The 17,506-nt window shown below is 41.9% G+C and overlaps 1 protein-coding gene across 2 annotated transcripts in view; it reads right to left on the bottom strand.

Annotated features, from left to right (window-relative positions):
- Window positions 1-17,506, bottom strand: part of lamb2l (laminin, beta 2-like) — a 59,269-nt gene that overhangs the window by 25,760 nt on the left and 16,003 nt on the right. For both annotated transcript variants that reach the window (XM_080898946.1, XM_080898945.1), the window contains exons 3-7: window positions 8,595-8,764; window positions 3,959-4,094; window positions 3,100-3,173; window positions 2,683-2,871; window positions 451-514 (exon numbers count right to left, since the gene is read on the bottom strand). In XM_080898946.1, coding sequence (XP_080755072.1) covers window positions 451-514; window positions 2,683-2,871; window positions 3,100-3,173; window positions 3,959-4,094; window positions 8,595-8,764 — 633 coding nt within the window. The remainder of the gene's footprint in view (window positions 1-450; window positions 515-2,682; window positions 2,872-3,099; window positions 3,174-3,958; window positions 4,095-8,594; window positions 8,765-17,506) is intronic.

Raw genomic sequence — 17,506 nt, forward strand, 5'->3', positions numbered from 1 at the left:
CTAGGTAACAAAACAGAGTGTTCCCAACACCAGTTTGTACTGTTTGCTAGTTTTTGTTTGGGATGAATGCGTGTCAGTGAGGTCAGTGATGGTTCACACAATCCATTTATCTCTGGTTAAGATTTCATCAAAGTCAAAACATAATTATGTCCAAATGTGGCTCTTTTGATGCAACTCCATTCTAAGTGCAAAGTTTTCTGTGAACATCAGTATGACTTTTTCATTATCCAGACGACTCAGCTAAACAAATATCAGAGACAGGAAGCATTTGAAGCTTTTATTTGCAGCAGGAGCTTGGTAGAATACAGAATTTTAAAAATGCGGTGTCTTATTTCATAAGGAATAAGGTTCGGCATTTTCTGTATGAAATTCCTCATGCATACAATCTCTCTATGGGGAACATATATGAGAATACTATATGCATTTAATGAATGAAAAGTGTTCACAGACCTTGAATATCTAAGCTGTAGGGGTCTTTCACTGGAATGGCAGGATCCAGCACTTTATAAATAACCTTAAATAAAAGAAGAGATGTTTTCATTAGACTGCAGTATTAAGGAAATTCTATAAATATTCAACAAATGTTAAACAAAAATTTGCACAAAATGGAAAATATGCAATGACTGGTCACATATACCTTGATATCTTCCAACTGCGCTTATAAAGTTCGAGTCATATTTTTTAACCACTCAGTGTGCTTTAAAGAAACACGCTATGTTTATATGGTAAATGTTGTTATACAGTGCTTTTCTACCCTGAGCATTCAAAGCACTTTGTCTTTTTTCTATGCTCTTTCTATCTAACATTCACACACATTCACACTCTGAAGGATGCATTGAAGAGCAACTTGGGGTTTGTATCTTGCCCAAAGACCTTTGCAGACTGGTGGGATCGAACCGCCAACCTTTTGATTAGCAGATGACCTGCTCCACCACGTGAGCGAGGTCTAACCAGTAGTGCATTTCCTCACTTATTTCCAGAAACACAAACCAAGCATTTAAGCAAATGCTGGGTTTTATTGTGAAATGACCACATGATTTCAAATAAAATAATGGCCTGATATTACATGAAGAGTGGGAGACACCCCTTTTTTTTTTTTTGCAAGATTCTCATCTTCCTTAAATGTGCTATGGTGCTATATGCGGAAAATTACATGGGCCATGGTTCAGATGAAATCAGATGGCAGTTGCTTGCTGATCAAGTGTGATTCCTGACAAACTTTAGGAGTGAGTTGTTTTGGTTGCAATTTAAAGCATGTAAAAGGTGTATTTGTCCTCTCCAGGGACCCTTAGCATTTAAACATACTGCAAACTGTTAGCACCAAATGCATGTTATATTATTTTAGAAGAAATCATAAGACCTTCACTTGAGTTGTCAGATCGTGCCCTTCATCCAAAACATTGTATTTTTATGCATTAATGTTGAGCTACAAACATATTACAGATATAAATGACGTTTGGGTAGATGGTGTAAAGTGGTAAGGGCCAAACTGACATGCTCTTTCATTACCATGAACACATACGACAGTTTCCAGCAAATGTTGCCCTGTGAAGCAGGCTGAAAATATCCCACTATAAACGTGTCATTTAACCTACTTTGCTGAAAACTCCATAGTGCTAAGCTGCTCTAAAAGATTAGAGTTGCAGTACTTTGCAGAATTCTTGAGCCACCACTCATTCCTTTATACTTTACTTCCAAGCAGCCAGATCTTTTTTGTAATTTTTTAAAGAGACAATTGTTCTTCAGGCTTTCTGAAAGTTCCTTTCTTTTCTTTTTGTGCATTTCATTCATTTTCAGTGGAGTCATTGTACATGACCATTTTCACAGGAGCATTTTTTTGTTTTTTTAAACCACTAAACACTGACCTAAGAATCATTCAAACACAAAAGGGAACCGAAATCAAGGAATAAAACAGTGTTTTTTCTATACATAACAAAAAACTTAACAAACAACACATATTAAATCTTTCGATACTTTGTTACAAGCAGCAATTAACACACAAAGCTATGAAAAATTCCAAATAGGTCAAGTAAAGGACAAAATCAGTGGTAGGGCTAAAAAACATTATCTACAGCAGATGAACAGCATCTGAAAGTCTTATCCTTAAGAAATAGAGAGAAAAAAATCCAGCAAAGACCTGATACAAGACCTGAGAGATACAATCAGCCCTAGCTCATTCATTTAGTTGATGCTTAGTTGATACTAGTCACTGATTTCCTCAGAAATGGTCTCAGTGGAAGGGTGGCTGTCAAAAGGCCAATCATAAAGAAGGCAAACAGAGAAGAAAAGATGAGGTATGCCAAATTCCATAACATCTGGACTGAAAATCAGTGGGAACAAGTCTCATGTGGTGATTATCTACAACCAATAGAATCTCTGTCATGGAACAAAAGGTAGCCAAAACAGAGCTTTGGAATGCCCGTCAAGAAATAATACTCAGCTCTTTGCCTCGTACACCATATTTCTACTTGCACGTTTGAATAAATCGCTGTGCTGCCTACTGTGCATTTTCCTATATATAGGAATATAAAGAAAGTACTTTTGTATAAATTACATTGAGTCCTTAAGTGGGCTTAAATCTAAAAGATGCAGAAAGGTTAACAAAGAGCAAAAGTGCTGAACTTTGTTTCTTCTTCTTCTTCATGCCTCTTTACTACTACAGGTACTTTTTAAACTTTTTACCTCTCCATTAGTGGAGGGTTCGATGTCAGAGTAGCGTTCCTCACAGATGATGTCATTGATATGGTGCAAGCCATTGGCAGGAATGCTGGGGAAGGTTCTGGTACAGTTGGAGGCATAGTAGCGGTAGGGACGCCATGTTCGGCCAAAGTCAGCTGAACGCTCAATGACCAGAGCTGCAGGTCGGAAAGTCTGAGGAGACAGAGTACGAAAGATTTATCTGAACCTTTCATTTGCTGTACACACAGATAAAGGATTTCTGCCTGATGGAATGCAGCCACCACACTTCTCAGTGTACATAACAAACACACACCTGAAGAATTATGTCCTTTGACGTGCTTAAACACATACAGTATTGCACATCCAACAGAGGTATACAACACATGGAGCTACCCACACATGAAAGAAAAGTGCATGTACCTTAAACTTCATGATGAGATGTGTAAAGTGGAATTCAGCCTCCAGGTTCAGTCTGATGCTGACACTCTCCTGGCCTGTGGAGAAAATAACTGTTGATGAATGTCGATTGACTGTTGCAGACCTTTACCTTTTTTCTTTTCAGATTTCCCTCATTCGAGAAATACCAGAGTCCTGCTCTTACTCCCACAGGAACTCAAATGTAGCATCAGTACCTTTACCCAGTAACCTTTCTGTGAAGGACCATTTGCCTTCGTATTATTTTGCTGTCTAGATGTATTATTCTGGTGTAGGTGTAATACCTATTGACGTGGGGTTAGTTCAACCCGGAGAGTTTATCTGATTTAGAAATTTTTCCATGTCTGTTTCTCTGAAAACAGAAAAACATGGAGTAAGAAAAGTCTGTACTTTATATGGGCCTATTGACATCTGTGGCTACGCTTGTTATCATTCTCATCATCCTTCAAGATTTGACCTTGGCCTACCTGTAAGTGGGTCCATATGCTGAAACATAAGAAATGTGAAGTTGTCTTCAAAATGCTGTCCAAACTTTGATTTAGAGTTAGACTGATTTAGAAGTGTCCACAGTATGCTGATCGTAGCGGTAGAAATATTAACATGAATTGAAACTTACAGATACATCACAGATTCACACAGGGTTAACATCACAGACAACCTGGATAATTACTGCACATCACTAGAGGTCCCCAGGTTATTCATACAGTGCATCACAATCTAAGGAAACATATTCTTCACAGAAACACATACATATAAATATATGAGGATGGAGGCAAACAATGAACACACTGATCATGTTTGGTTTTTTTTAACTGTTATTACACACACGCACACACACACACACCATGGACAGATTGCCACCAGGTGTTGACTCTGTTGCTGTCTGTGAGGTAGATCACATTTTCAATGCGGTGGCTGTTCGAGTGTACGTTCGGGTCGTAGGGATGCTGGGAGTTGCACTCAAAACACTTCTCTGGTTGCTGAGGAAACAGAAAAAAGTTTTCTTTTTAAAAGTAACAACAAATTTAAGTTCAAAAAAAGTTCAATTGTTAAAATAGAAAGCAAGGCTTTCATGGTTATGGTATTGAAGAAAGGGAGGAGAAGCATCAAACAAAGAAAGTAGGAGAGAAGGAGGCCATGAATGAGTGTCCTCATTCTATTTAAGTCTGCCAAAAATCCAACATTCATCATCAGAAGGAGCATGCCAACTCTCTGTCATGGTACTAAATGTACAAACATGAAAAGTCCAAGGCGGTCTGATTGTCATCTGAGGAGATTACAGATTGTTACTTTTCAACCAAATTTAGGTAACAGAACATCCTTTCAACAAAACCTTAACACTGACTAAATACCATCAAATATTATTAGGACATTTCACTAAAAGTATATCAACAACAGGAGATCTAACAGGTTCTCAGGCTACTTCTACTACGGGATGAAATGCACAAATAAAAAAAGAAGCTCTTTTTGCTTAACACTGTAACAGAATTTTTGCATAATTTTTGCAAAAAAGTCCAAGTCTAGGAGTAGGAGGAGAAAGTACAGGAAGAAGAAAAAATAGACTGACACACATGAGGCAGGAGTGAAGGTGGACACTTGAAATCAGAGATTATGGGAGAAATAAAACCATGTGATCAAGGTCAAAGGCATGAGTTTGAATGAAGGGTGGTTTCAAAAAAGGCAGACAGTGAAAGATGCAGATAAGAGCAGAGAATCTGCAGCAGAGTGTCAAAGAGCAACAGGGATGAAGGACAAATGTGCTTGGAGGGGAGGTAGTAAGTTAAGAGATCCAGGGAGTGAGAGAGATGCTGAGAAAGAGCAAAAAAAGGGCTCAATTTGAGAGGGGGCCATAAAAAGGGGAGTACGTGGAGGGAAAGAGGGCACACCAGAGTGGGATGATGAGGGTATGTTGGCAAGAGAAACAGTAGATTCCAGAGCTGATAAATTAGGTTGTCAAGGGCGATTAAGCTGCTAACAACAGCATGGCTGTTAATGAGACTCGGCTGAGAATTGAAAAGAAGGCATGCTGGATATACCGTGCGTGTATCCATTCACACATACACACTATTTCAACTTGGATGTTTATGTGTGCACATGCACATGTATATCCATGTGCATGTGCACATATATATAAAGTAGCCTTTTCTAATTACTTTAGAAAAACTAAAAAACTGTTGTGCTGATTTTTTTAAAGCAATGATTTGATTGAATGAGCGCTCGTAGGTACGTCAACCCACTACCTCTGCAGCTATCATTATACCATGTGGAGGTCTTTAGAATATTGTTGGGTTTTTTTCCTTTAGTCTTATAAGATAAAGACTAATACATGTAGGTAATAACCAAAACCTTCAAAATGACTATAACAAAAATAGAATGAGAAGGCCCTGAGCTAATAAGCAAGAGGAAAAATAACATACAGCATACATTACAAGAATGGTTATCTTTCCAGCAAGCATAGAAATGTTATGGTTTGGGGGTGTTTTGGTGACAGTGGTGGGAGAATAACTGAAGTGAATTCTTTTTATTTTTATTTTTGTGGATTGCTATGTAAGGACAACACATTTCAAAAACACTTTAAAGCTGTAGCTGGCGAGCCTCACTCCCTGTGATCAGCTCATATTTATCACTAATTAGTCAGTCGTGGTCAGCGATGCACCCACCTAGGTTTGATGCTGTTTTGAGAACATTGTTTTGCTATAATGCAGAGATTGTTTTACTTTTTTAAAATTAACTACCACTTTGATTCATCATTTGTGTTTCTTTTTACCTCAGCCCCACAAGTGAAATTCATATTATCCTTTCTCCTGCACACAATCTTCTCTCTATGACTTTCTTCCTTTTTCTTCTCAATTTCTGAAAGTCTTTAATACAACTGGTGTGCGTGCAGCTCCTAAATGCATTTGAATCTTCAATGACACAAAGTGGGAACAGTGTAATCCGAAGGTAGACCCAAATTAATAAGCATAATAAATAAACCTTTTTGAGGCAGTAATCCAACAAAAAAAGAAAAACAATGCCTACATATCCAAACAGAAGATAAAAAGGGAACTCAACAGTGGACAAAGTGCAATGAATAACAAAGTGCAACTGAAGCAATTTAAACTAACACATACACTAGCCAGTGTTCATTTTTAGAGAAATAAAACACAGCTCGGCGGGAAATGATGAACAAGGCCCTGTACTACAACACAAGTTCAACACGACAAGGGTATTTTTCTGTTACCTGGATTCACTTAAACTAAACTCAGCAATCACAATAAGCAGTCACACAAAGTTGGCTATCCACCTGCTAAGGTAATCCAGGGATTCCCCCTATGCAATCCAATGAAAGAGGTGATGGAAATATTAACGTTATTATCAAAATTTATATTAATTTTGAAAAGATTACAATCTTAAAAATCCAGTGAAATTCATTTCAACGTGCAAAAAACTAAAATGTATTTTATTATTGTACTTCATTTAATTTCTTTGGCCCTCATGCTCCTTCATACCTTCCTCAAAGGGATCTGTGTCTCCACCTGGACATACAGTACATAACTCAAACTGTCATGGTCCTGGGTCATTTTGACCCAGTGTTCTTAGTTTTCCTGTAGTTTTGTATTTTGTTCCTTATGTCCATTGGATTGTTTGGTTTGGTATTTGGATTCCCCCTGTGTCCATGCTTTTATTGTGGTGTTTGTTCTGGTACTGTGTTCCCGTCCTTTGTGTTCTGTGTTCTCCTCATCCCCTCGTATTCATCCTTGTTCTCTGCCTCTCTCTCTGCCTCTCTGTGCTCATCTCTGTGTACTGTGTTGTGTTTAAGGTCCACATCTTGGTGTCAGTATTTTCAGTTTCGTGTCCTCCCTGCTCGGCCATGAGTAATTGTCTTCAGCTGTGTTCCCCGTGTGTTCCCACTTCCCTCGTTACCTTCTGTGTATTTATGTCAGAGTGTCCCTTTGTTCTGTGTTGCGTCGTCCCTCTAGGTTGTGTGCATTTACCGTGTCTTCCCAGCGCCTCAGCTTTAGTTGCTCCCAGTATAGTGTTTGTATGACTTCTTATGTTCCTGTTAATAAAGACCTGCCTTTGAGTTCATCCCCGTGTGTCTAGAGCCGTGCATTTGGGTCCTCTCTTGCCTTTACACAGCCGCCGCTTGACACAAACAGAGAATTTGTCTATGTACAAATTTTATATAAGGTCATCAAACACGTGTCCTGTTTTGGATCATATTTTAACTCTTAGAGAAAAATACAATTTGTAAGATTTTTTACAGCCAACAGAAATAAAAATAAAGAAAAAGTGAAGTGAACAACCATTGTAGTACAGAAAACCTGGGTAAGAACCGCCAGTGCCACACCCAAGCCTCCTAGTAGTCGCTGAGATGCAGATTTCTCAGAGATTTTTAGTAGATGCCGCTATGATATCAATTTGAAGCTCCTACGTCACCTCATTCTCAAGTTATTGGATTTACAAACATAGGTATCCTAGCCACTGGCCCGAAAACAAAACTCCACCAGCCTTTTACAGCTGAGGGGTGATAAAAACAAAAGAAATGAAGAGCAAGCTAACAATCAACAGAGAACAATGAATAATAAACAGAACTTGAAAGTCAAAAGCACTGAGTCAAAAACACAAGCAGCATAAACACACATTAAATACTGTGACTGATTACAATCTGAACCCTATACCTTTCCTATCACTGCAGTAGAAGGCTGTCTTGCTGAGCTGGAAGTTGAATGTGGTGAATATTCCTACCCTGAGGCAAAGGAAGAGCAGGCACATACATGCAGACGAACGGAAATGCATGAATGGAGGCAGCGTAAACGACAACAGCATGGTGAACATGCTGGGAGACGTATTATTGTAAACAGAAAAAAAAAAGTTGCACGTTGCAGAAATGAACACTATAACATCATTTTGTCCTGAATAACTGCAGCTGCTTTATTTCACTAAAACATCCGCATCATATACATGTGTATTAGCATAGCTCCACAAAAAAAAAAAAACACATACAAAAAAGAGAAAGAGAGAGGTGAAAGCATATAGGTAAAGAAGGTGTGGCTGACTTGTGTATCTACACCTGGGGCCTGTGCAGCGAGTGTTGCTCATTGAAACAAGGCTGCAAACAAACAGACAAATGAACAATTGAAGATGGAGTAGTGCAGAGGGAACAATGAAGATGGATGAATGTGTTATAGACAGGACATGCCAACTCATTTTTCTTTGCACTACTCAGTCTGCCATGTATTGTGAGGGAAATTGCAATGTGATGAGTGAGAGTCAAGCAGAGTGCATATAAAAAAAAAACAGCTGTAGAAAAATCAATCGGTAAATTCAAATAAAGGAAGAAAACGATGTACTTGTGTGGTCTGTTATTACCTGGATCTTCAAATATAATGAGAAGCTATTACCACTTATTCCCAATTCATGCTCAGAATGAATGTGGGTATGCTCTTTGTATTCGCTCTTTACACTTTACATTCAGGAGTTTGTGTGTGACTGACCTGCAGATGACTGACAATACAATATCGCTCTGGTCCATTAAGGCCGCAAGTAGAGGTGGCCGTTAGATTGACAGCACGTCCAATCAGGAGGTTTCCTGTTGCAGGGTAACAGCTTCCCTCAGTGCAGCCATGAGGGCTTGATGGGAGCTCTTGTCCAAATACACAGACAGCTGGCCATGGATTAATGGATGGTAGAAACAGAAAACAGAATCATCAGAATCATTAATCACAGTCAGCTTCACACTAACAATGTTTCCACTAGATATTTTTCTTGTATTTAAAAGAATCACAAATCTCAAATCGCCCCCCAAAATGCTGGAAAGAATTAAACAGTCATAAAGTTTACTTCTTTACTGCCAAGTAAACCTCTGCTTTGAATCACATATGAGCAAACTAGACCTTTTGACGGCTTGAATCTACAGAAAGCCATGTTGGAAACTTTGTCTAAATGGATGGGCACAGAAGCATCAGTGTGAGCGTTTTGGCTTGTGTCTGACGGCTTTAACCACAAGTGTCCGTATTTGGACATGAGGGTGGAGTGGTTATTAACTCTAATACTAATAAGCTCCATAATGTGCACATCCATAATGCAATGTTGATGTATATATTAGCCACTTCTGATAGGTGAAAGATTAATAAAATACCAGTATTTCATTGAACAAAGCTGAAGCACAAAATTCTTGGAGTTCTCTACCACCAAGAAGACCATATAAATTGTCAGAGAAGTCATTTACAACTGCTCAAAAAGGGACAAACATGTTGAAAAGGCCCAATTCAGTGTCCTGACTGACTCTGAGGAGAGTTTCATTAGAAAGTTATCAGCTAAACCAGCCATGCCCCTAATCTTAAAGCAATTTTTCATACAGGTAGGTTATTTGAAACCATTTTTATAAATGGGACAAACAATCAATTTCTTATAATGTGATCATAATTTTTAATTGTGTAAAGTTCGGCACCTTAACATGGCAGTCTACAGGGATTGACGCGCTTTTAGACTCAAGTGGTAAATGCAGAAATTGCAGTTTTTGCTATGTTTGCATGAATATTTTTAAACTCTGGAGGTTGCTACTCACAATCAAATGCACTGTCTATCCATGTTCAGTATATGTGTTGATAACAGTTCTTAAAAATGTAATCAGTTTATAGTCCAGTTTCTATCATTGCCATCTGTTTTTGTGTATTTGAATGTGTTCCATTATGCTCACTGTCAAACAGTTTTTCTCTTTTTGAGTTCTACTTTTCTTGTCACACTTTTGAATAAAAAAACATGCCTTTCTTGTCTGATTTAAAGAAAAAGCCAAAGCTTGATAATCTCGGAGCACAGAGACATAAAAGATGAGAGATAGCTGTTCATCCTGTTGATCTAAAGAAAGCAAACAGGAAAGATATAGATGGTTCAAAATGGACTCAAAAGCATCCTCTCTAATGTGACTGACAGTAACTAGGCACTTTATTAGGAACCCCTGTACACCTGACTATTCAATGTATTTATACAGTCACAACAACAGTTGCCTCAAGGCCCTTTATATTGTAAGGTAAAGACCCTACAATAACACAAAGAAAACAGAGAAAACCCCAACAATCATATGACCCCCTATGAGCAAGCATTTTGGCAACAGTGGGAAGGAAAAACTCCCTTCTAACAAGAAGCAGAACCAGGCTGAGGGAGGAGCAGACATCTGCCCGGATGGGGTGAGGGAAGGGAGACAAGACAAAGACATCCCAACAGGTTTATTCAAGCAATACATGCAGTAAATCACAAGAATAGTAATTAGGAGTTTCATTCGGTGTTCACATCAATCATCAATAGCGTTGCGATAGTGTGAAAAATGGCATCAGAGTTCCCAGAGACTGTCAGACGTCAGGTTATTTTTCTTAACACAGAATATCTCTGCATCATCATTAACAGAAAGTTTCTGAGACAGACAACACATTCCACTCTAAAATGCTTTGGATTAGTTCTGTACAAAGCATGACAAGGCAAGTTAAGTGAGCCTGCATACAAGCCTCACTAAACATCATTAAAGCACTGGAAGACTGACAAAACCAAACATTCCTGGCATTAGAAGAAGACCTTAGAGATTTGTTAGATCATGCTGGGGAATAACAGCTTATCAAATAAATGTAAACGAAAGTTTCATCATGGCCTTTCGTATTTAGAAACTATAAAAAAAGACAAATCTGTTACTGACCTTACTGGCTACAAAGGACACTGCTCCCTTACCCAGATTGATTTTCCAACATACTAACAATTCACTGCACACACGTATATCTATATATATATATATATATATATATATATATATATATATATATATATATATATATATATATATAAAACACCCAGCACGCCCCTGCGGGCGGTTTATCCTTCAAGCTCGGGTCCTCTACCAGAGGCCTGGGAGCTTGAGGGTCCTGCGCAGTATCTTAGCTGTTCCCAGGACTGCGCTCTTCTGGACAGAGATCTCCGATGTTATTCCCGGGATCTGCTGGAGCCACTCGCCTAGCTTGGGAGTCACCGCACCTAGTGCTCCGATTACCACGGGGACCACCGTTACCTTCACCCTCCACATCCTCTCGAGCTCTTCTCTGAGCCCTTGGTATTTCTCCAGCTTCTCGTGTTCCTTCTTCCTGATATTGCTGTCATTCGGAACCGCTACATCGATCACTACGGCCATCTTCTTCTGTTTGTCTACCACCACTATGTCCGGTTGGTTAGCCACCACCATTTTGTCCGTCTGTATCTGGAAGTCCCACAGGATCTTAGCTCGGTCATTCTCCACCACCCTTGGGGGCATCTCCCATTTTGACCTCGGGACTTCCAGGTTATACTCGGCACAGATGTTCCTGTACACTATGCCGGCCACTTGGTTATGGCGTTCCATGTATGCCTTGCCTGCTAGCATCTTGCACCCTGCTGTTATGTGCTGGATTGTCTCTGGGGCATCTTTACACAGCCTGCACCTGGGGTCTTGCCTGGTGTGATAGACCCCAGCCTCTATGGATCTTGTGCTCAGAGCTTGTTCTTGTGCTGCCATGATTAGTGCCTCTGTGCTGTCTTTCAGTCCAGCTTTGTCCAGCCACTGGTAGGATTTCTGGATATCAGCCACCTCCTCTATCTGCCGGTGGTACATACCGTGCAGGGGCCTGTCCTTCCATGATGGTTCCTCGTCTCCCTCCTCTTTCTTGGGTTTCTGCTGCCTGAGGTATTCACTGAGCACTCGGTCAGTTGGGGCCATCTTCCTAATGTATTCTTGGATGTTCGTTGTCTCATCCTGGACTGTGGTGCTGACACTCACCAGTCCCCGGCCCCCTTCCTTCCGCTTAGCGTACAGCCTCAGGGTGCTGGATTTGGGGTGAAACCCTCCATGCATGGTAAGGAGCTTTCTTGTCTTTATGTCAGTGGCTTCTATCTCCTCCTTTGGCCAGCCTATTACCCCAGCAGGGTACCTGATCACGGGCAGGGCGTACGTGTTGATGGCCCGGATCTTGTTCTTACCATTCAGCTGACTCCTCAGGACTTGCCTGACCCTCTGCAGGTACTTGGTGGTTGCAGCCTTTCTAGCGGCCTCTTCATGGTTCCCATTTGCCTGCGGGATCCCCAGGTACTTGTAACTGTCCTCTATGTGTGCAATGTTGCCTTCTGGTAGTTCAATCCCCTCAGTTCTGACTACCTTCCCTCTCTTTGTTACCATCCGACTACACTTCTCCAGTCCGAACGACATTCCAATGTCATTGCTGTATAGCCTGGTAGTGTGGATCAGTGAATCGATGTCTCGTTCACTCTTGGCATACAGCTTGATGTCATCCATGTACAGGAGGTGGCTGACAACTGCTCCGTTCTGTAGTCGGTATCCGTAGCCAGTCTTGTTAATGATCTCACTGAGGGGGTTCAGGCCTATGCAGAACAGCAGTGGGGACAGAGCATCTCCTTGGTAGATCCCGCACTTGATGGTGACTTGTGCTATGGGCTTGGAGTTGGCCTCTAGTGTTGTACGCCACATCCCCATTGAGTTCCTGATGAAGGCTCTTAGGGTCCCATTGATCTTGTACAATTCTAGGCATTCCAGTATCCAGCTGTGGGGCATTGAGTCATAGGCCTTCTTGTAATCAATCCAGGCAGTGCACAGGTTGGTCAGTCTGGTCTTGCAGTCTCGGCTGATTGTTCTGTCTACCAGTAGCTGGTGTTTTGCGCCTCTGGTATTCTTGCCAATTCCTTTCTGTGTCCCGCTCATGTATTGACCCATGTGCCTGTTCATCTTAGCCGATATGATGCCTGACAGGAGCTTCCATGTAGTACTGAGGCAGGTTATTGGTCGGTAGTTGGAGGGGATCGGTCCCTTCTTGGGGTCCTTGGGGATCAGGACCGTCCGGCCTTCAGTTAGCCATTCCGGGTGTCTCTCGTTAACTAGCAGCTGGTTCATTTGTGCTGCCAGACGCTCGTGGAGTGCAGTCAGCTTCTTCAGCCAGTAGGCGTGAACCATGTCGGGCCCTGGTGCTGTCCAACTCTTCATACTGGAGACCCTTTCTTGGATATCTGCCACTGTGATGGTTACTGTACCCTGTTCGGGGAGGTCGCTGTGGTCTGCCCTCAGATCCACTAGCCACTGAGCATTGCCGTTATAGGTTGCGTCCTTCTCCCATATGCTCTTCCAGTATTGCTCGGTCTCCGTTAGTTGGCTAACCTCCCTCCGTGCTACTTTGATCTTGCCCTCTAGCCTCCTTCTCCATGGAGGGTACTGCCCCTTGTGGCTGTTCAACTTGTAGCCAAGCATCTCCCTGATCACTGCTGCCGTATTGTAGATCAGCTTGTTAGTGTCGGTATTGTCCGTAGTGCTGCATTAACATCATCTAGCAGACCTTCTGAGGGTACTTCACGTAATCTTGGTAACCGGCTACGGGGGATCCAGGTTTCAAGCTTGGCCATGATCCTATCTTTCAGGTCAGTTCCTCTCGCACTCAACGATCCTTCTCCTATCACACTTGGGGCTATGTACCCAATCTCGGGTCGGGGTGATGATATCTCCCCCCTGACCTGGTGTCCTGACTCTTCCTTGCCGTAGCATTTGTGTTGTACCTCGTCAATCTCTAGCTGTGAGAGCAGTCCCTTCTTTCGAATGTTGGAACACTGAGCTACTAGTTGTTTCGCCGTCATTGTGGATGTTGGGTATCGAAGAATCCATAGGTTCATCATCCTATTCATGTCTGCGGTAGGCTTGTTTAGCATAGGGGGTCTAGCCTTAGGACCCTTACTGGATACAGATCATGGCCAAGCTTGAAACCTGGATCCCCCGTAGCCGGTTACCAAGATTACGTGAAGTACCCTCAGAAGGTCTGCTAGATGATGTTAATGCAGCACTACGGACAATACCGACACTAACAAGCTGATCTACAATACGGCAGCAGTGATCAGGGAGATGCTTGGCTACAAGTTGAACAGCCACAAGGGGCAGTACCCTCCATGGAGAAGGAGGCTAGAGGGCAAGATCAAAGTAGCACGGAGGGAGGTTAGCCAACTAACGGAGACCGAGCAATACTGGAAGAGCATATGGGAGAAGGACGCAACCTATAACGGCAATGCTCAGTGGCTAGTGGATCTGAGGGCAGACCACAGCGACCTCCCCGAACAGGGTACAGTAACCATCACAGTGGCAGATATCCAAGAAAGGGTCTCCAGTATGAAGAGTTGGACAGCACCAGGGCCCGACATGGTTCACGCCTACTGGCTAAAGAAGCTGACTGCACTCCACGAGCATCTGGCAGCACAAATGAACCAGCTGCTAGTTAACGAGAGACACCCGGAATGGCTAACCGAAGGTCGGACGGTCCTGATCCCCAAGGACCCCAAGAAAGGACCGGTCCCCTCCAACTACCGACCAATAACCTGCCTCAGTACTACATGGAAGCTCCTGTCAGGCATCATATCGGCTAAGATGAACAGGCACATGAGTCAATACATGAGCGGGACACAGAAAGGAATTGGCAAGAATACCCGAGGCGCAAAACACCAGCTACTGGTAGACAGAACAGTCAGCCGAGACTGCAAGACCAGACTGACCAACCTGTGCACTGCCTGGATTGATTACAAGAAGGCCTATGACTCAATGCCCCACAGCTGGATACTGGAATGCCTAGAATTGTACAAGATCAGGAACTCAATGGGGATGTGGCGCACAACACTAGAGGCCAACTCCAAGCCCATAGCACAAGTCACCATCAAGTGCGGGATCTACCAAGGAGATGCTCTGTCCCCACTGCTGTTCTGCATAGGCCTGAACCCCCTCAGTGAGATCATTAACAAGACCGACTACGGAACGGAACAGTTGTCAGCCACCTCCTGTACATGGATGACATCAAGCTGTATGCCAAGAGTGAACGAGACATCGATTCAATGATCCACACTACCAGGCTATACAGCAATGACATTGGAATGTCGTTCGGACTGGAGAAGTGTAGTCGGATGGTAACAAAGAGAGGGAAGGTAGTCAGAACTGAGGGGATTGAACTACCAGAAGGCAACATTGCAGTTACAAGTACTTGGGGATCCCGCAGGCGAATGGGAACCATGAAGAGGCCACTAGAAAAGCTGCAACCACCAAGTACCTGCAGAGGGTCAGGCAAGTCCTGAGGAGTCAGCTGAATGATAAGAACAAGATCCGGGCCATCAACACGTACGCCCTGCCCGTGATCAGGTACCCTGCTGGGGTAATAGGCTGGCCAAAGGAGGAGATAGAAGCCACTGACATAAAGACAAGAAAGCTCCTTACCATGCATGGAGGGTTTCACCCCAAGTCCAGCACCCTGAGGCTGTACGCTAAGCGGAAGGAAGGGGGCCGGGGACTGGTGAGTGTCAGCACCACAGTCCAGGATGAGACAACGAACATCCAAGAATACATTGGGAAGATGGCCCCAACTGACCGAGTGCTCAGTGAATACCTCAGGCAGCAGAAACCCAAGAAAGAGGAGGGAGACGAGGAACCATCATGGAAGGACAGGCCCCTGCACGGTATGTACCCAAGGGTGGTGGAGAATGACCGAGCTAAGATCCTGTGGGACTTCCAGATACAGACGGACAAAATGGTGGTGGCTAACCAACCGGACATAGTGGTGGTAGACAAACAGAAGAAGATGGCCGTAGTGATCGATGTAGCGGTTCCGAATGACAGCAATATCAGGAAGAAGGAACACGAGAAGCTGGAGAAATACCAAGGGCTCAGAGAAGAGCTCGAGAGGATGTGGAGGGTGAAGGTAACGGTGGTCCCCGTGGTAATCGGAGCACTAGGTGCGGTGACTCCCAAGCTAGGCGAGTGGCCCCAGCAGATCCCGGGAATAACATCGGAGATCTCTGTCCAGAAGAGCGCAGTCCTGGGAACAGCTAAGATACTGCGCAGGACCGTCAAGCTCCCAGGCCTCTGGTAGAGGACCCGAGCTTGAAGGATAAACCACCCACAGGGGCGTGCTGGGTGTTTGTTTTTTTAAATATATCTATATATCTATATATAGTCAGCTATATATATAGCTATATATAAGTGTATATATGTATATCTATATATCTATATATATCTATATATATATATATATATATATACACACACACACATATATATACATATATACACATATATGTATATACATATATGTATATACATGTATGTATATATGTATACATATATATAAAATATAGAAATATAGCAATTTTGATATAAAGGGTGCAGATGTTTTGTGTTAAAAAATACTGTATTCAGTGAAATAAGTGGTGCATTTCCACTTTAAAGACAGAGATATTGTTACAGTAGCGGATCTTCATATTAGATTCACAAGCCAAAACACTTGGGCATCAGACTGCTCTTCTGAAGTTTCAATGACAGAATCACAGTAGTGACAATGTTACTGGCTCTCAGCTGAAGGTCAGGTTTCCTCATTAGATCTTCAAAAAGTAAACTGCAGATCTAGCTCCCATGATTTGTTCCAGATTAAAACTGGGAAAATCCTTTTGTATGCTTAGTATGCATACTGTAGAGTAAAGCAATTGCATTTTGCAGCTGAAAAGACAACTGTGGAAATCATTTTACATTAAATATTTGCTTTCAAAACCTAAAGATTCTCTGGTTTACTCAGGCCAAAGTAACTAAGACTACAGCTCTTCCAATCTCTCTGTACACACAGACACATACACAATGTCTTGGAATCAGTTCAAGTACAAGATTAACAGAGGAAGATTTTCTGAATTCCAGTGAAACATTAACAATGCCTGGCGGTACTACAGACTATTCTACTATAATATACCAGGAAATACACAATAAGCTTTTAGCATATTGCAGAACATGTTAAAGCAAAAGGAAAGAGGTTTACATTTAAAATGCCACAACATGTACAATGGTCACATACAGAAATGTACAAAAACGTGCTGCAAGGCAAACCTGTGGACTACTGATAAAGAGCAGACACACCCTGGACAAACATAAAACACACTTACATACATGCAGGAAGGTAAACCGTGTTTTAAGCTTAAATACATTCTTTCAGAAGCAGAAAAACCTTCAACTTTATATTTGTCGTTGGCGCAGCTAAAAATTAAGAGTTATGTTCCAGTTCACTACTCTGATAACTATTTAACAATACAGACACAGAGAGTATGACTAAGAGGTATAACTGAGTTTCACCTTACCTCACTTTAAAGGTATGATCAAATAACCTGTCCAAGGTGAGGCACCATAAAACACTGTACATGGAAACCCTCTTAACAGACATTGTAATAAATTTGGCTTTAGAGTAAAACAAAATATGAGAATCCAAATTAAAATTGAGTCACGTCACGCTGCGCAAAGAAATAAAAATGTGCATTTAATGTACTCTGATAATTACCTACATCAGGTTTTCAAAAAAGGGCAGTTTTTTTAAAAGGGAAAATT

This window comes from Rhamphochromis sp. 'chilingali' (genome assembly GCF_963969265.1).
Source record: "Rhamphochromis sp. 'chilingali' genome assembly, chromosome: 12".
Lineage (NCBI taxonomy): Eukaryota > Metazoa > Chordata > Actinopteri > Cichliformes > Cichlidae > Rhamphochromis > Rhamphochromis sp. 'chilingali'.